The sequence below is a fragment of the Mercenaria mercenaria genome, chromosome 3, assembly GCF_021730395.1.
Source record: "Mercenaria mercenaria strain notata chromosome 3, MADL_Memer_1, whole genome shotgun sequence".
Taxonomy (NCBI): domain Eukaryota; kingdom Metazoa; phylum Mollusca; class Bivalvia; order Venerida; family Veneridae; genus Mercenaria; species Mercenaria mercenaria.
Genome location: NC_069363.1, coordinates 72,020,457 through 72,041,134, shown reverse-complemented (window position 1 = coordinate 72,041,134; position 20,678 = coordinate 72,020,457). Strand labels below are relative to the sequence as shown.

Below are 20,678 nucleotides of genomic sequence, written 5' to 3'. Positions count from 1 at the left end.
ATTATTATTATTATTATTATTAGCTTTGGCTGATATTTGGGGTCATTTTTACTAAAAATAGAAAAATGGCTTCCACTCCATATCTTTAGTTTGGGTATGCTTGCTATACACCAAGTTTGGTGACAGTAAGTAAATCCGAACTAAAGTTATAAACTGGAAACCACATTCTTGATTATGACTGTGAAAAAATATCTATTCTAAGCAATAAAGACCTTGACCATGACCCAATGGCATTAAAATGACTTTCTATATCACAAGTTAGGTCCTGACTGGGATTTGAACCACATACCACCTGTTCCACAGAACAAAATGTAGCTTTGGTCCAATGCGCTAGACCACTGTGCCACAATGGAATTTTCTAAGTATGCAGATTAACTAAGTTATGCTGAACTTTGTACTTGACCCCATATACAATCTTTTTCTAAAAGCTACCTAATTTCAATACCTTAATGCAAACTGAAGTTATTGAGAGGAAACTTTTTTTCTGTTTTCAGCAACAGAGTCCTTGACCTTGACCCTAGTGACCTCATATGCAATCCTGAACTCCACTTCTATGCAAGCTACCTATATTACCAATTTTCATTGCAATTGGTCATCCTAACTCAAGCTTTTAAACAGAAACCAAAAGTTGAAGCCACTCGCCTGCCCACCCAACCAACGACATTTGCCGATCTAATAAACAGGTTTTATCAAAACAATATCAGTAAACTGAACAAAGATTTATCAGTATAAATTTCAGTGTAAATATGCAACAAAAAGGAAAATGACAATAAGCATGTTTTCTCTCTTTTTGTCAACAATGAGGCTGATCCAGGCACTGCTTAATTGTAATATCACTAATTACGTAATCTTGTGCTTAACTAATGTTTCATAAAATATGAGCAAAATACATAAATCCTAAGTCTACATTTCATCTTCTACCATAAAGCAAGTAGGACCTGTCTGCTCATTAGGAAATCCACATGACTGAAAAAAGAGACTGCAACTTCAATCCTTGAGAGATGCAAATATTCTTTTGAAATGATGTAAAATGGGAACACTGCTCAGGAGCTGTTTTTCAACAATCTTTCATTTATTTATTTGGCAAGCTCGTTTGTGTAGAAAAATTCAGAATAAGTTTGGAAGGAGATCATCTAATGAACACCCAGGCTTAGTTACACCACCTTCCATCAAATGGTTAAGAGATGTTGTTAACTTAAAACAGGCCCTAAAGACAGGATGCAAAATACTACAGTTTGAAAAATACATACAGATACAATAAATACAGAAATATGCTAAAAGGCTGCCTAATGAAATCAGGGGGAAATAACTTTATGTTGACTGTATACGACAGTAATATTTTCTATTTATAATAATTTAAAAGTGCATACCAGTAAAGTGCAGGTGTCCACATATTTGGTGATAGAAACACAATATTATGCAGGCTATTTTTTTTCTAAATAAACAAATGTTTATTTTATTATATGTTAATATGAACCTTAAAAGACGGCATTTTGTAAGCAAACTGTATAGAGCAGGTATAACTTACTTGATATTTAAGAGTCTGATGGTATCCTCTATAAGTGCTGATTTGATGTCAAAGTCAATCTTTTCATCTGTTCCAAAACTTGGTGATCTATTGATCTAAAACATCCAACATCTTGTACATAAATTGGTGATATAAAAGGTCTAATATTTGTGACAACAAATTTGAGAAAATAGCAACAAACAAAATTTATTGGGAAAACAGGCATGATAACAAAATTTTCAAGATTCACCTATGTGAATTCATCAACTATGTAGAATTTAAATTTAGAGGAAATGAAACATTAAAAAAAACCTGACCAAATATACAAAAGATGATTTATTTTAAATTTCTTTAACAAGCTAAATTTTCAAAATAAAGCATGTTACCTCTAGTAACCAAGGTCTTAACTTTCTGTCAATGAGAACGTCAAATCCAAGTACTTCAAAGCAGACGCTATCACCAACTGCTGGCGCTCCTGGTCGGCACATTCTGTACGCGTGTAAAATATGAGGTTCGGCAACAATGAGAGTCTTTACTATCATGTCACTAATATTTCTCCACAATAAAGCTACATCGTAGTCATTTCTGCGGAGATATTCATTAAATGACTTAATAGATCTTTTACTTCCTGCATCCAGACTCGCTCCTTTTTCATAAAATTCATTGTGTTTGTTGACAGAATAGTTTGTTAAATGCATAAACAGGTGACTCTGAAATGAAAATAAACTACACTGAAATGCCAGCATACACGATAATTTTAACCAGAATACACAAACCAAAAAGCCTGCTTGTCAGTAAACTTGTTACATGCAGGCAGCAGGCTCACATTATATCCATCAGCTGCTCGCAAACATGTAGCGACCTTACAAACTTCAATGTTGAATGACTTTTATCTCAAATTATTTGAAAAGTTAATACAGGAATAACGATTTTATTCCCATACATAGTTGTAAGGTTATATTTTGTTCAGTTTTAATAAAAATCAATAAAAAAAGAAGTAAGTTATTAAATTAATGCAGGTAGAGTTATGGCTCTTGCACACATTGTTTTCCTCTCATGATCAACTAAAATATATCAGGTCATGTTCCTTTCAGTGGTGTTTAAAGTTCCTGTCAGTACAACAATATGTGATGGACAGACAAATTGAAAGACAAACAAAGGGATGGCAATTCTGATGTTTCTGCATCCCCTTTTGTGGTTGGAAATGACAATTGTTCTAAGCTGGCTACATTGAACAAGCTGCAATACTTAGATGAACATGACTAACCTAAGCTAACACCAGGCATGAACACCAGATAATGTGATGACCAAAACACCCTTGCTGTAAAAGTTAAGAACGAACGCCGAGCCTCTATTACAGATACTTACTATGTTATTTTCAGCAGGTGGCAGATATTTCTCAGTGCTCATTCTAACTAGTCCATCGTTAAACAGGAACACCCTCAGTGGATCACATGATGTTATCAACACATAGATTCTCAAATCAAACTTATAGCCATCCATTAACAAGGGTTTTTCAACATATTCCTGAACAATGAAATGTTCTTGTGCTGGGATTTTTTCCAGGTTTTTATACAAAGAGATCCTGAAAAAATAAAAAGTTTCTGCATAAAATCATCTTAAACAGAGTTCCTGCAATGCTAAAAAGTATCTATCGAAAAACCTCTAAAGAAATCCTGTACTCAATCTGATAAAAGGTATATACCTAAAAGACTTAAAGAGATCTTTTAATGATAAGAAGTATAGACCTTAAAATCCATTTAGATCCAGCAAAGATAACACAAGTTGTGGAAGGACTCTTGAGCAACACTTGACTATTTAAAAGTCTTGTCACAAAAAAAAAACACTAAAAAAAACAACAACATTTGTCCTCGTTTGAACAAAATTGGGAGTGGACCTTACACTGATGCTACAAACCAAGTTTGATGAAGGTCCATCGTTCATGAGAAGAAATAATTTAAAGGTATTTCTATTTTTAGCTCTAGTGGCCCTTTAAAGGATCCAAGCTCCCCAATATATGAACACATCAGGAAGATGTCCTTAAAATGATGCTACAGATCAAGTTTAATGAAGATCCATCGAGTGGTTCATGAGAAGAAGTTGTTTAAAGTTTTTTTCTATTTTTAGCTCTAGCTGCTCCTAAAAGGGGCCAAACAGCCAATTTTGAACAAAATTTAGAGAGGACCTTATAATAAGCTACAAATAAAGATCCATCAAGTGGTTCAATGAGAAGAAGCACTTTGTTCTCAGGGTGAACTAAAATAAGATTAGAGGAAAACAGAAAAAATTAAGCAAATACAAAAGGAGCAACAATTTCGAATTAAGATTTTTTCCTGTTATGAAAGTTACTGAGATAATATATTGTACCCAAGCTAAGTTATGAAAGGAGCAAAACATTGTAAAGAAGTATAAAAGTATTATTGATCCATGCATTGCATGTCATATCATCACAGTGAATGAGTGTGTTTAGTCTTACTGCCCATTCCCATTAGTGGTCAATGAAACACTAGCTTACATATACAATCATACCCAAAACTGCATGCAGAGTAGAAAAATGGGAATAACTTTGTAAAAATGCAAAACAGAGTTATGTAACCTGATCAGTAAATGTCAGATAATCACAGTCAAGACCTGTGTAATGTTTCATTCCATTCCCATCACTGGATATTGAGATAAAAGCGGGCATATAAATCTTAACCAATTTTACTGGGACCCCAACACAGATGTGGACTCAAACGAATAGCTGAAAGTGAGTAGTGTGGCTGTAGGGGGCAATAATGTTGATGTAGGCAGATGACAATGATACTAAGAGACAATATCAAGAAACACAATAAACTAAAAGTAAAAATAAACTAGAATGTGTCTGTAGGACACAGGGTGTGGCCCCCACTGGTACATTTGTCACAAATAAGGGGAAATAATTCAAATGTTTGCAGTCTTAATGGGGTATAGCCTCAACAAACATTTTATGAAAAGGATTCATTATTCTAGGCCATATACTTTTTGAGCTATGAGCATCACAAACAAAAAATCCACCATTTTGGCTATTTCAAGGGCCACAACTCTGTAATAAGCGCCAAGACTCTCAAGAAGAATGCCAAGTGTGCAAGGTCACATCATGATAAAGACTCAAGCAAGGTTTCATGAATTTACATCAAATACTTTTTGAGCTGGGCACATAATTAGGTGAAAATGTGCTTTTTTTTACTATTTCAGGGGCCATAACTTTAAAAATAGGGGCAGGAGCCAGTCAAAAAATAAGAGGTGTGCAAGTTTATATCTTGATAAAGACTCATACAAGTTTTCATCCATTTATATCAAATGCTTTTTGAGCTAGGTGCGTCACAAAGTGAAAATGTGCATTTTTGACTATTTCAGGGACCATAACTCTGAAAATGGGGGATGGAGGCAGACAAAAAATAGGAGGTGCACAAGGTAAGCATTCTCTCGTTAGTTATCAATCTGAAACTATTAATGCTCTACAAAAAGACCAACCAACCGACAGACAATGAGATAAACAATATACCCCCTCTTATTTGAAAGAGGGGCATATAATCTGAAAATAAAAGCCAGACAAAAATACCTGATATTAACAATAGTAATTTCTTCATCAAAATAGTTTTTTTAATTACAAAGTCAGTCACTAGAGACACAATAGAAACTGCCATGCTTGGAGGGGCTACATAGGTCTTCCTACATTTTTAAGGTTTCAATAACTGACACTAAATATGAAACTAATGAACAAATTCAAACTTACCCATGCCCTTGAGCACCATTTGATGGTTTGACAATAAATGTTTTTGACTTTTTATGTGCTTTTAAATCCTTCATGTAATTCTGAATGATGTTGTAGTCTGATGGCAGTATCCAGGTCCGAGGAACAAAGTTGTACTCTTCTGGAACTGCCTTTGCCATTCTATAAATAGGAGGGACAAAAATTTGTGAGACTAATAGTCACTTAAACCTGTATGCTGTGTCTTCTTTACTCTGTGAGACTGACAGTCACTCAAACCTTTCTGCAAGCAAAGCTCTGTCCCTCTCATTTTGTGGGAATGAGATTCACTAAAACCTATCTACAAGAGAAAAACTTGCCTCTCTATCTGAGAGACTAACAGTCACTCAAACCTATCTACCAGAGAAAAACTTGCCTCTCTCTGTGAGAGACTAACAGCCACTCAAACCTATCAACCAGAGAAAAACTAACCTCTCTATCTGTAAGACTAACAGTCACTCAAACCTATCTACCAGAGAAAAACTTGCCTCTCTATCTCAGAGACTAACAGTCACTCAAACCTATCAACCAGAGAAAAACTAACCTCTCATTCTGTAAGACTAACAGTCACTCAAACCTATCAACCAGAAAAAAAACTAACCTCTCTTTCTGTGGGACTAACTGTCACTCAAACTTATCTACCAGAGAAAAACTAACCTCTCTATCTGTAAGACTAACAGTCACTCAAACCTATCTACCAGAGAAAAACTTGCCTCTCTATCTGAGAGACCAACAGTCACTCAAACCTATCAACCAGAAAAAAAACTAACCTCTCTATTTGTGGGACTAACTGTCACTCAAACCTATCTACCAGAGAAAAACTAACCTCTCTATCTGTGAGACTAACAGTCACTAAAACCTATCTACCAGAGAAAAACTAACCCCTCTATCTGTGAGACTAACATTCACTCAAACCTATCTACCAGAGAAAAACTAACCTCTCTATCTGTGAGACTAACTGTCACTCAAACCTATCTACCATAGAAAAACTTGCCTCACTATCTGTAAGACTAACAGTCACTCACACCTATCTAACAGAGAAAAACTTGCTTCTCTATCTAAGAAACTAACAGTCACTCAAACCTATCTACCAGAGAAAAACTTGCCTCTCTATCTCAGAGACTAACAGTCACTCAAAACTATCTACCAGAGAAAAACTTGCCTCTCTATCTAAGAGACTAACAGTCATTCAAACCTATCTACCAGAGAAAAGCTTGCCTCTCTATCTGAGAGACTAACAGCCACTCAAACCTATCAGTCAGAATGCTCTGCCTCTCTCACTCTGAAAGACTGAGAGTCAGTGAAACTTATCGGCCAAGAAAACCTTGCATCTCTCACTTTTGAAACTGTGAACTATTCAAACCTATCTAACATAACAGCCCTCCCTGCCTCTGTCACTCTGTGAGGCTGCAAGCAATTAAAACCTAACAGCAGAAAAGCCCTGCCTCTCTCACTTTCAGAGACTGAAAGCCAACTAAAGCTGTCTGCCAGTAAAATCTTCTCTCTCTCTTTTTGTAAAGCTGGGAGTCACTCAAACTTATCTGCCAGAAAAACCATGCCTCTCTCACTTGGTGTGTGACTGAAAGCTATACAAACCAGTCTGCCAGGAAAGCTAGCCTCCCTCACTCTGTGAGACTGACAGTTTCTCAAATCCTTCTGCCAGAATAGTCCTGTTTCTATCATTCTGTGAGATTGAGTGTCACTCAAACCCTATCTGCCAGAAAAAAATTCTATCACTTTGTAAAACTGAGCACTAATCAAACCTACCTGTCAGAACTGTTGAGCCCTGCCTCTCTCACTTTTTGAGACAGAGTCACTCAAACCCATCTACCAGAAAATTCCTGTCTCTATCACACTGTGGGACTTTTAAAGCTTGAAAACATCCATCAAGTGTTTCATGAGAAAAAGTTGTTATCAAAAAGGTTTTCCATTTTTAGCTTTGGCAGCCCCTTGAAAGCATTTTGTATAATAGTTTTTGAGAAACCTGCAAATTTTTTGTGACATGGACACAGAAGCTAAGGAAATGTTGACCAGAATCACTTTACTATCTGAAAAGTTTCAAATAGTGGACCTTAAGGTTAAAAAAGTTTTGAGTGTTTTGGATATATTTTTGTGCTGAGAAATAACTGCAAACATTTCTTAAGAACTGCATAAAATTCAATTTCTTCTAGATAATACCTTGAAAAAAAGCAGTGCAATCAAATAATCTAGCAGTACCATTAAATGAGGAAACTGAAGACTTTTATCTTACAAATATAATCTGTGTGGCTTAACTTATGCACATTTTTAATTCAAGTAAAAAAACATATTTAATGCTTACTTCATCATATTACGAGCTAAATTGTCCTTGCGTGTGACCTCACCCATCCCTGGAAAATGGTTTATTCTCTGATAAGGCTTCAAATCAGATATCTTCTCTGTTGATACAAATGAGTCATTCCATATCAAGAAGCTGAAAAAATGAGCAATATTATACTGAAACTGAAAAATGAGCAATGTAATACTGAAATTGAATTTGATGTGTCTCCGTACTACAAAGGTGCCCCCCCACCCACTCCTGTCAAGGTACATGTCTTCAAGGGTGATTTTTTTAAGATAACAGCAACATAAACTTTTAAGCACTGCATGTGAATGTAAAACTATTTCAAGGACTATAATCATAACTCTGGTCTGGCTGAATGAAATCCCAAAAACACAACTTCACATGCTCACTCTATAATATTCTTAATATTCTTGTTATGTTTCATGACCCTTGGTCAAATAGGTTTTAAGGTGAGTGCAACAAAAACTTTTATGTCCCCTTGGTGCATACTTTTCAAGTCAAGGGCCATAACTCTTGTCTGGTTCTATGAAATCTCTAACAAAACCCCAGGTGTATAATTTCACATGCTGAATAATATTCCTATAATGTTTCATTTCCTTAGGTCAAATACTTTTTGGGGTACATGTGACAAAAACTTTCAGGTCCTTTTTATACATAGTTTTGATAGTCAAGAGCCATAACTCTGGTAACACCAGGTGCACAACTATCCATGCTGAATGAAAATTTGCGAAGTTTGATGACTCTGGGTCAGACACTTTTCGAGATATGCATGATAACAAATTTTGGGAGACACAAAAATTGTCAAATAGTTCTAACTAAAGTACATTTTGCAAGAATTTCTGTTCATTATGATGCATATTCTTGCACATTCTAGTGTGGTTCTGTATCAGTGAAAATTAAAAATGATATTTTCATTGCTTTAAAACAGCATAAAATAAATAAGCAATATACTGTACTGAAACTGAAGAGACCTCACTACCTTCAACTACTTTATTTTTCATTATTACAAAACAAGAATTTTGGTGCCTAAAGGGCAACAGTGCTGAGTCCCATATTTTAAGTGAAATATAAATAAATTATATATATTTTCATTTTTATATTCATCTTTTCAGGAACAAGTTGTCTGTCAATGAGGCTGTTCTGTATTCTACATGACAGTGGTATAGATGGAATGATTCTTCTTTCACCCCTAGAATATCTTCTTGAGTGAAATCATTTCATCATAGATATTTTTTAAAATTAGTTAAGTGTGTCTTGTTGTAAGTTAAAATGTTTTGTGTAAACAATTATTAGTAATAATTGTATCACTACAGCCTTAGAATAAGCAGGCCCAATGGTTGCTTCTAACTCATCAAATTTTTAAATAAATTGTCCAGGCTGAAAAAATGCTGCTCTTCCAAGTCGTCCACTCTCGCACCTACTCAAAATCTGTGCGCACTCTTCCTCTTACCTGTCTACCCCATTGTTGGGCACACTCCTACCAGCACCCCCATCTATCCTATTACTGTGCACACCCCTCCCCACATGTCCATCTATCCTACAACTGTACACAATCCTCCCAGCACTTCCATCTATCCTATTTCTGTGCACACCCCTCCCCACATGTCTGTCTACCCTACAGCAGTGCACACCCTTCTTCACACCTCTTTCTACCCCATTGTTGTGCACACTCCTCCTAGCACCTCCATCTATCCTATTGCTGTGCACACCACTCCCAACACCTGTCTACCCCATTGCTGTGCACACTCCTCCTAGCACCTCCATCTATCCTATTGCTCTGCACACCTCTCCCCACACCTCTGTCTACCCCATTGCTGTGCACACTCCTCCTAGCACCTCCATCTATCCTTTTGCCATGCACACCCCTCCCCACATGTTTGTCTACCCTACAGCAGTGCACACCCCTCCCCACACTTCTGTCTACCCCATTGCTGGGCACACTCCTAGCACCTCCATATATCCTATTGCTGTGCACACCCTTCCCCACATGTCTGTCTACCTTAGGGCAGTGCAAACCCCTCCCCACACCTCTGTCTATCCCATTGTTGGGCACACTCCTCCAAGCACCTCTATCTTTCCTATTGCTGTGCACAGCGCTCCCCACAGTCTGTCTACCTTACAACAGTGCACACCCCTCCACACACCTCTGTCTACCCCATTGCTGGGCACACTCCTAGCACCTCCATCAATCCTATTGCTGTACACACCCCTCCCAACACATTTGTCCACCCTACTACTGTGCACATCCCTCCCAACACATCCATTTACCCTACTGCTGTGCACACCCCTCCCAACACATCTGTGTACCCTATTGCTGTTCACACCCCTCTTCAAACACATTTGTCTACCCTACTGCTATGCACACCCCTCCCAACACATCCATCTACTCTATTGCTGTGCACACCCCTCCTCCCAACACATCCATCTACCCTATTGCTGTGCACACCCCTTCCAACACATTTGTCTACCCTACTGCTATGTACACCTCTCCCAAAACATCCATTTACCCTACTGCTGTGCACAGCCCTCCCAAAACATCTGTCTACCTTATTGCTGTGCACACCCCTCCCAACACATTTGTCTACCCTATTGCTGTGCACACCCCACCCCAAACATCCGTCTACCCTATTGCTGTGCACACCCCTCAAAACACATTTGTCTACCCTATTGCTATGCACACCCCTCCCCACACATCCGTCAACGATATTGCTGTGCACACCCCTCCCAACACATCCATCTACCCTATTGCTGTGCACACCCTAGCTCTTACAGTATTTGAGAAAAGGTGGACCTCAACAAAAAATTTAACCAATGCCGATGCAGATGATCAAGTGATGACAATACCTCGTAGATTTTTTTTCAAAAATCAGATGAGCTAAAAGGGAATCATATTCAATTATTTGAAAAATAAAACAACACAATCCAGAGAATGCAACTTACCAAGTTGGATCATCATCTTTGGCAACACTAAACCCAATATGTTCTACCATCTGTCGTACTGAAATGATTAATGAAGAATCTCAAATCAGAGGTACGAGGAGACTTCAGTGGGCCCATGTTTCATATGTGTATATATAAAGGTTAAATGGTCCACAATGTAATTATCAATAAGATTTCAACTTCTGGGCATTGTGTTCAAAATGACTAAAATAACTAGAATTATGTTACTGCTCAAAATGAGAACGTTATTGATCTGATTCTGGACAGAAATGTTACATCTGATTTATATCATGATTAATCAATGCATATTTTGAACTGATAAATCAATGTGAAAAGTTTGTGTGGTAAGTTACCTTTACAGAGACCTCAGAGTTCAAACTTACTTCAAATTAAACAATTAAAAAATTACATGTCTGATTTTATGTCAATGAATTGCCTATATATAAAAAAGGCTTATTTTTCAAAATCTAATACTTATAACATTAAATTTACTTATAATTAAGATGTTAAGTAATAATAAGTATTACTATTATTACTGCTCAAGATTACTAAAACAAAATGCAAAGATAGAAAAAAGTATGCCTCCCACAAAATTCAACATCACTGTTTCAGAGCATAATCTCTAGTCTTTTTTGACAAGAAACACTCTACCTATGATAATCTATATCATGTCATTGCTAAAAATCTACTTTTTTTTCACATTCAATATTTGCATAAATATTTTTAGTATAACAAAACAAGACTATTGCCAAGCAAAGTCTTGTACTAGTCAAAAGTTAACAAAGATTCTATATCTTGTGACAAACAGACAGATAAACAGACATATAATGGGGCAAAATAAAGTTATTTGTATATTAGATAGATATTGCTTTCTATGTCCAAGGTTTTATGAAAAAATCTCTTGCACTTTTAAAGTTATGACAGAACCCACAAATTCTGACTAAAAAACAACAGTGTGAAAAAGAGACTGATGAGCAGAGAAAATAAAATAATGTACATTGTACATCTTCTAATTCTATCATAAAAGTTCATGAAAGAATCTCTTATCACAGAATCAGCTTTTTTATCTATTTCCATAGTGACCACATTTGTTGAAAAGAACATGCGTATTCTTCACATTGCAATTTATCCATAAAGTTTAGTAAAAAAAATCATTTGTACTCTTAAAATTATCACTGATTCCATTTTTGTCATATTTTTATTATTCGTTACACTTGTTACCACAGTCACAAAAGAAAAGAATGTGAATATTCTCCATGTTGCCATCTATCCATTTACCAAGTTTCATGAAAAATAGCTAGTATTTTTTAAACTATCACAACACCCCACTATGCCACTTTTTTGCCATATGTTTTTACTATCTGTTATGATGTCAACCACATTTTTTGCCATAGCAGCAAAGTAAAAGGATGCGCATATTTTCCATATTGCCATCTATCAATGTACCAAATTTCATGAAAAAAATCTTGTACTTCTAAAGTTATTGCAAGATGATCCCACTCAATGTGACAGACAGACTGACAGGCAAACTATAAGTCCCCTCCAGTGAAACATCAGCAGGGGACTAATGAATATTCCTTACAAAAGATTTACAACTAAAAGCAACAATAACTTGAAAGAATGTCTGCCATGCTGTCAATCAACCAAATTTGATGACCTGAACATTTTGCTCAACTTATTTTTGAAAGACATTAATGTATGTTGTTAACTTGTGCTTGTAACATCACTATTTGAACAGCGATTTTCATTTCTTTGAAGCCTTAATGCATGCAATGAACAGTAGTCAGGTGGTGCAGCTGTAATTGTTGGTCAAATCAGGGCCATGCAAGATCTTTCTTGTTTATCCTTCAGCAATGTAGAAATCTCAATAATATTTTTCTCTTTCTTTTTCAGAAGTTACCAATGATTTGTCCTTATTGACAAGGGGCAAACATCTGTCTCCTACTGTATCCCTAACCATTGTCCAACGATTTGTCCTTACTGACAAGGGGCAAACACCTGTCTCTTATTGTATCCCTACAATCCCCAAAATCTTCCTTAATTCACCATCTTCAGAAAATTTATTTATTTATTTTGTTGGGTTTAATGTTGCACCGACACACAATCATAGGTGATGTGGTGACTTTCCAGCTTTGATGGTGGAGGAAGACCCCAGGTGCCTCTCCGTGCATTATTTCATCACGAGCGAGCACCTGGGTAGAACCACCGACATTCCGTAAGTCAGTTGGATGGCTTCCTCACATGAAGAATTCAATGCCCCTAGTGAGGCTCGAACCCACATCGATGAGGGGCAAGAGATTTGAAGTCAGCGACCTTAACCACTCGGCCACGGAGGCCCCCCATCTTCAGAATAGGAGATCCCTTGCCTATACTGATTGCCTGAAACTTACCAACAAGCATGCCTTTTAATATGAAATTTTGTTCCATGTGATACTGTCTTAGATACTATAAACTGCTGTTGTTTTGTGTTGCAGAAACCACTTATAAATTTTGTAAGTAGTCTTTTGTATCATCATTACATAAACCAACTTCTTTTATTTGGTAAGTTTTATCTATGCAAGTATCCACAGACGCCACCTGCCATGACCCTCAATATTGAGTGTGAGTACCACAGGAACACAGATTGAAACTGGAGATTTAAATACAACAGGAACATAGATTGAAACTGGAGATTTAAATACCATAGGAATATATATTGAAACTGGAGTTTTAAATACCATAGGAATATATATTGAAACTGGAGATTTAAATACCACAGGAACACAGATTGAAACTGGAGATTTAAATACAACAGGAACATAGATTGAAACTGGAGATTTAAATACCACAGGAACATAGATTGAGACTGGAGTTTTAAATACCATAGGAATATATATTGAAACTGGAGATTTAAATACCACAGGAATATAGATTGAAACTGGAGATTTAAATAATTTTGGAAGTGAACTCTGAACTTATTGTAAAATTTTGTATATTCTGATCCCTGTAACAGACATTCTATGTTTCATAATAATATCAGAATGTAGCATGAAGGACACAGGGTGATCATTAGAGGTATGTACTGGTTCTTAATATAAATCAAATACAATTACTAGTATTATAGGTTTTGGTATAGTATACTGAAGGTTGTCATATCAGTCAAATATATCAAATAATTTAAAACTAGGTGTGTCCATAAAAACACTGGTGCCCCCATTCCTGTCACTGTATTTATATTTTTGACAAAGTCAAGGGCCATAAATTGGTCTGACTGTCTGAAATCCCAGTTAAAATACTAGGTGCACAACTTCACATGCTGAATAACGATCCTGTGAGGTCTGATGACTCTAGGTGAAATATTTTGGATAAGCATGACACAATTTCAGACAGATGAAGGCAAATTTAAGTGTCCCACACCCAAAATCTTTGGGGGCACAAAATGTATATTTCTGTATCCTTTAACAGCTCTCATTTTAGTGTATAATGCAAGCCCTACTCAACTGCTTGTATCCCATGACTTTAATAAAGTTTCTGAACTCTGTGCTATACATAAGATCATGTGTTTTAACTGCTAGCTTCAAAGGTCCACCTAGCCCCTCAAGCATGAGATAAATATGTAATAAGGGTGCAATTTAAGGAAACCTGTTCTTTATTGTTTTTTTACTTTTATCCACGTAAAGCTCCGAAGATATCAAAATGATATCTTGGACAGACTTTCCATCTAAGCATGTGATCTAATTTACGTGATATGGAATAGTGACATTTACACTGATGCTATTTCTGTATATTTCTCGTGGTGATCAATTATACTTTATGAAGTCAGCAAATCAATTTGTAATTGTTTTTAATTTGTACATCAGTGATTTGAAAGAGAGGCTGCAGATGGCAGATTTGTTATGACTTTAAAATGTAATAGAATAGATAAATCATCGAAATTCTCTTCTTGCTGAGATAATACATGTTAATTATGAAAATATCATATATCAAATACTGATCACTTTATAAAAAGTGTGAAATCACATAAGTCATTCCAACTTATCATGCCCCTTAGTGATCATATTTTGTCACCTTGAGCACTTTATGCTCAGACGAAGTAAAGTCATAAAAATATATGTAACTGCTGTCTTGATTAATAACGAAGTGAAATGAAGAATAATGTAAGAAAAAAAAATCAAAACAAAAGCAAAATAACATCATTGTCAAGCCATATATACTAAAACTTATTTTTTGGTCTGTTAACTGACCATGTTTTTGTGAAACGTCAGAATCTTATAGAATTAAAAGCAATTTTGTTCATTTTTCTGACGTTTACTTTACCTTATTTCAAAGATAGGTCATTATTAGGCAAAACATCAAGATATAATAATTTAGATTTGGCAAAATTTTGCACTTTTAAAAAATATATACACCTAAGCTGTGTGTACATTCTATTACTTACTGACATCATATCTAGTGCCACTCAAATTTGCAGTGATCATATTCCTACGCTTTTTCCTCTTCGTCTTTGCCTGACTTCTCTGACGTTTATCATCATCATAATCCATTCTTTCCATGGTCATATCAGTCTGACGCTGTCTGTTCTCAGGTCGAACATGTGACTGGTAGCCTGACGATGGCCCACCAGGACCCAGTACCATGTTTGCCGATGTTCGACGTGAGTAATGGGAATGCAATGATGAAAGAGTTATATCTGAAAGTATATCAAATAACATTCACAAGAGTTAAACAACAAATCACATGTACATTCCACAAAAACAAGTTATCAGCCCTCAGCAGGAAACAGTTTGATAACACTTTATGATTTTCTAAGATCAAGTTCTAAAAATTAGAAGCCTATTTACTGTTTTTTATTTACAATAATATTACAGAAATTGAGTTGCTTCCTTAGCTGCAGGTTTCGCTAATTGTACTGCAGACAGAATGTTTAAAGATCCTACTAACAGAAAGCTAAGAACAATAGATATGAGTCAAAAAGAAAAACAATTGTAATTATATTGGATATATCATTGGATGATATTGTGGAGGTAACACTCCTTCAATACAGGGGCAAGATTGGACATCCTTCTTATAATGTAAGCTGCAATGTTGTGGGCATGTTGCAGTTTGTACAATACGGTGCTATGAATACCATTACACAATGCATTGCAATAGTCTTAATGTCCAACAAGACAAATCCTAAGGATGATGTCTGCATAAATGGTTTGGTACTGTCTGATCTGACATGTTATGCTAAGTTGTGGACACACTGAGTTGAAGTGTTGTCAAGTCCAGTACTACCCAAGATTCATCACATACTTAATTTTAATATATTTAGAGTGGCTTGCCTTCCGTAACAATATGCCTGGAATTCTACTTTAATGTGAATATTATTATTTCTGTTTTATCAGCACTGAGTTTGAAAGCAACTGCTTACTGATAGACAACATCCGATCACACAAGCTTTGTTTGTGACTCAGAAATAGTGCTCCAGTCAGTGTAACAATGTCTGACTGTCAATTGTCATGGTTCCAGTTGCATGAAAATCGTAACATACATGTAGTTTTGGTCAAAAGATTGAATAATGTCATTTTGGAAAATTGTTAGTTCAATCTAGACTTTTATTAGAGCCACCTCAGTAGAGTAAAACATTGCATATGCAGATTTGTTTTTATCTAGATGCTGCAGTACTGAATATCAACTACCACTTCCACAAACCTTTGAAATGAGTGGGAGAAGGGTTACAAACATGTTCTTTTTGTGGCTGCTGGGTCTTAGATCAGGTTTCTTTGACTAGAATGTACAGATAGCCAATGTAAGGTATGGACAAGTTACTGTGGATAAAGACAGTACAGATAGCCAATGTAAGGTATGGACAGTTTACTGTGGATAAAGACAGTACAGATAGCCAATGTAAGGTATGGACAGTTTACTGTGGATAAAGACAGTACAGATGGCCTATGTAAGGTATGGACAGTTTACTGTGGATAAAGACAGTACAGATAGCTAATGTAAGGTATGGACAGTTTACTGTGGATACAGACAGTACAGATAACCTATGTAAGGTATGGACAGTTTACTGTGGATAAAGACAGTACAGATAGCCAATTTAAGGTATGGACAGTTTACTGTGGATACAGACAGTACAGATAGCCTATGTAAGGTATGGACAGTTTACTGTGGATAAAGACAGTACAGATAGCCAATGTAAGGTGTGGACAGTTTACTGTGGATACAGACAGTACAGATAGCCTATGTAAGGTGTGGACAGTTTACTGTGGATAAAAACAGTACAGATAGCCAATGTAAGGTATGGACAGTTTACTGTGGATACAGACAGTACAGATAGCCTATGTAAGGTATGGACAGTTTACTGTGGATACAGACAGTATAGATAGCCTATGTAAGGTATGGACAGTTTACTGTGGATAAAGACAGTACAGATAGCCTATGTAAGGTATGGACAGTTTACTGTGGATAAAGACAGTACAAATAGCCAGTAAAGACAGTACAGATAGCCTATGTAAGGTGTGGACAGTTTACTGTGGATAAAGACAGTACAGATAGCCAATGTAAGGTATATGGACAGTTTACTGTGGATACAGACAGTACAGATAGCCAATGTAAGGTGTGGACAGTTTACTGTGGATACAGACAGTACAGATAGCCAATATAAGGTATTGACAGTTTACTGTGGATACAGACAGTACAAACAGCCTATGTACAGATAGCCAATGTAAGGTATGGACAGTTTACTGTGGATACAGACAGTACAGATAGCCAATGTAAGGTGTGGACAGTTTACTGTGGATACAGACAGTACAGATAGCCAATGTAAGGTATGGACAGTTTACTGTGGATACAGACAGTACAGATGGCCAATGTAAGGTGTGGACAGTTTACTGTGGATACAGACAGTACAGACAGTCTATGCAAGGTATCAACAGTTTACTGTGAATACAGACAGTACAGACTGCTCTCAGGTTTAAACAGCTTTTCTAAGATCCATAGTGTGTAAGGTATAGACAGCTATCATAGCTTACCAGAGGTACAAAGATTACAGAAAATCCTGGCAAGATATATACAGCTCACCTGACATAAAAAGAGTTCAAAGGCTCTGGTAAGATATTAACTGTTTACCTTTGGCGGCAACAGTCAAGAGAGCCCTGGTTATGGTATAGACAATTTCCTGAGGGCAGAGTCAGTACATAAAACACCATTAAGATATAGAAACCTAAACAAAGGTACTTTTAGCACAGATAGCCCTTGCAGGATTACAAATATAACTGAATCACAATATTCATCAAAAATCTTTAAAAACAAACCCTCGTTATTTGTTCCTTTATCCATGGATGCTAAAGATGAAACTGATGTACTGTGTTTTAAACCAGCAGACATCCTCTTGAAATATTTTTGGAATGTTTTTCTTCAGCTTTATCCCCCTAGAATAGCACTTAACCTGTCTTGACAAGTCTGCTTATGGTGAACATATTATCCATAGGCAGGTCCTACTGGTATGTGCTATTTCACTAAAATTAAAAAATACAATTTAAAAATATTGTGGATTAAAATGCAGTTCAAATGTAACTCTATTTTAAGATAAACAAGAGCTGTCAGAGGACAGTAATGCTTGACATTTCAAAAGTCTTGTTGAAAATGAAAGAAATGAAAACATAAACATAAACAAGTAAAACAGCTAGGGTTTCCCCTCTTATGATATTTAATGAGATAAAATGTAACACGAAAAAATAAAACACTAGCCTCAAGTAACCAACTATCAACAGTTTTCACAACATTATTATGACAAATTTCTGTGAAAAGGTTCACAGGGTAAAAACGAATTTGTGCAATTACAGACTGACCTTTTATCTTAAAATTCCGCACTTTTTACTCTTTCGACATGTGATGTAAATATGTGATGTCATGGTTTTTCAGGTCCATCAGTTTACAAAATTGTGAACGACAAAATTGTGAACATGTTAACCTTCTTGAGCAATTATCAACATTAGGACTACACTAAATGTGATTATTTTTATTATGTTTTTTTTAAGTTGTTAAGCACTACCAAACAGTTACAAAAAGTTGACCAATAAGAAATAAATAGTTATTGCAGTAAACATCACACCTTACAGTTTATATTTCCTATTTTTCATCGCAAAACCCAAAATACCACAATTCATTAGTACTTTCATCTTGTGCCTCGTTTTTCAGCATTCAAACACTAACAAAATGGAACCAGTGGGTGGGGGAACATATGACAAATCAAACCTCATGTAAAGAACAATACAGACCTGTAAAAATTAAGTCAAACATGATCAACCAGAACCAAGCTCAATTGTTTACATTCTTGACAGTTAGTTTTGATTTCAACTAAGGAAAATAAAGAATTCAATGCATTAGGATTAGTTTCAGACATGTGGACTTAATTATTGCCTAAAGTTGACAATTCTTATGAAATTCAGTGTTTTGTTGAACACGACATAATCTCTTGATACTTTTTAGAGATTGTTTGTCTGCACTAGCTGCTGAATTTGAAAATGAGGCTTAGATGGATGGCATCACGTGATTTCTGACTAGTGCCCTATCTGTTTTTCTACAAACATGGTAATTACTTTCAGTTTATAAGTATATAGCGTTAATAAAGAAAAATGTAATGTTTTGTCAATAATTGGTACCTGTTGATAATTGGTTACCTGGGGCTAAGTTAAACTAGATGTGTGTCCATTAATTTTCAACTAAACTAGAGGTGTACTGGTCAGGAACCCAGGCAATCCTTGTGTGTATCAGTGCTATACACTGGGCACGTTGAAGAACCAGGCTGTCTATTCGAAATGAGCTAGGCTAAGTTAGCCGGATAAGCCTGTATCTGATTTCTGATCTCTCTGTCGTGGGGGCTTTGTCTCACTCTGTCCCTCTGGTCAGATCGCTCTGTGTCTGTACTAGTAGAGGATGAATTATGCGCCCTGTGTGGCTGCATTTGAACTATGTAAAGCGCCTTTGGCGCTATATAAATCTGGTATAATTTAATGTACAACGCCGGTGAATATACTATGTGTAAAATTAGGCGTTTAATCAAATAAAGCAGTTTCAGTTTTAAATGCGTCTAAACCAAATTGTTTTACCTAAAATTTTGTGTCGTATGTAGGCCAGCTGGAGGTTTCAAACTCTCAGCAGCATCAAACATTTACAGTTGAATGTAAACAAGGACAACAATACTTAAATCATTTAAAATGTCTTTTTATCATTAAAACCGGCCTAAACGTGATTCTGCCAAACAGAAGTGATGATAATTAGTATTTTCCCACTGTCCGATTTCTGGGTCCTGCAACACGCTGAAAACATTAAATTTACGTACCCTCTTTCGGGCCTCAGTGACGTGTTCAGTTTATTTCTATATATAAACAAATTTGTGTTTAGCGACACCGAAGAACTGAACTTGATTCAGGTATCATTTCAAGAATCTTGAATTAAATATTAAAATATGACAGATGAAAAGGTTGTGAAATTGTCCGAATCTGGGTCGGCAACCAGTAGATAATTGAGTCCTGTGCCTGTATGAATACCGGGATACTTCTTGTAGATTATGAGAAAATTATTCTATGAAAATATGCGTATTTCTTTCTTAAATACATGGACCACAATTCAGAATATTTCAATAATGTGGTATGTGAAATGGCACACCCTTAATCAAATCTAAACACCCTGAAATTTACAGATAAGAATATTGTAAACAACGTAGGCCTACGTGCTTTACCGTTTACTAATAGATCACCTGTTTAATTTTCTGCTTATGCATACCAACTTTTATTCCATGTTAACTGTTTGTGAAATTAGTCCAATTCTGACGGGTCTATTTATTTCTTCAGATATTATTCAATAGTAAATGGAAACTAGCAAGTACTTGTCATTTTGTTAACACGTCCGCCATGTTGTTTAGGTCACGTGATAAACAATCTGCTTAGTTACACTTGCCCACAGGTGCGTGAAATTAAATGTCGACATAAAAAGACAAAATTAGCCGATAAAAAATCTGATTTCTTCGACGATGTCATTTTTAAAGAAAAGAAAGAGTAAAGGACCAAGGATTGATCCAGCCCGTAGGAGAACCCAGCACGATGTAATGAGATTCTTTATTTTACGTCGGATAAAGTAGGCTACAACAAAGAACATATAATATTGGA

At 36.0% G+C, this 20,678-nt stretch overlaps 1 protein-coding gene across 2 annotated transcripts in view; it reads right to left on the bottom strand.

Annotated features, from left to right (window-relative positions):
* The window catches only part of LOC123524432 (tubulin polyglutamylase TTLL7-like), a 48,180-nt gene extending 27,748 nt beyond the window's left edge, over positions 1 to 20,432 (bottom strand). Inside the window, exons 1-9 of one of the 2 annotated variants that reach the window (XM_045302635.2) lie at positions 20,296 to 20,432; positions 17,823 to 18,026; positions 14,960 to 15,211; positions 10,543 to 10,600; positions 7,600 to 7,731; positions 5,265 to 5,423; positions 2,876 to 3,092; positions 1,894 to 2,217; positions 1,529 to 1,623 (exon numbers count right to left, since the gene is read on the bottom strand). In XM_045302635.2, the coding sequence (XP_045158570.1) occupies positions 1,529 to 1,623; positions 1,894 to 2,217; positions 2,876 to 3,092; positions 5,265 to 5,423; positions 7,600 to 7,731; positions 10,543 to 10,600; positions 14,960 to 15,211; positions 17,823 to 17,895 (1,310 nt within the window). In that variant the 5' untranslated portion in view covers positions 17,896 to 18,026; positions 20,296 to 20,432. Of the gene's footprint in view, positions 1 to 1,528; positions 1,624 to 1,893; positions 2,218 to 2,875; positions 3,093 to 5,264; positions 5,424 to 7,599; positions 7,732 to 10,542; positions 10,601 to 14,959; positions 15,212 to 17,822; positions 18,027 to 20,269 lie in introns of both variants that reach the window. The other variant, XM_045302634.2, reaches the window with a different exon arrangement.
* Positions 20,433 to 20,678: the final 246 nt, after the last annotated feature.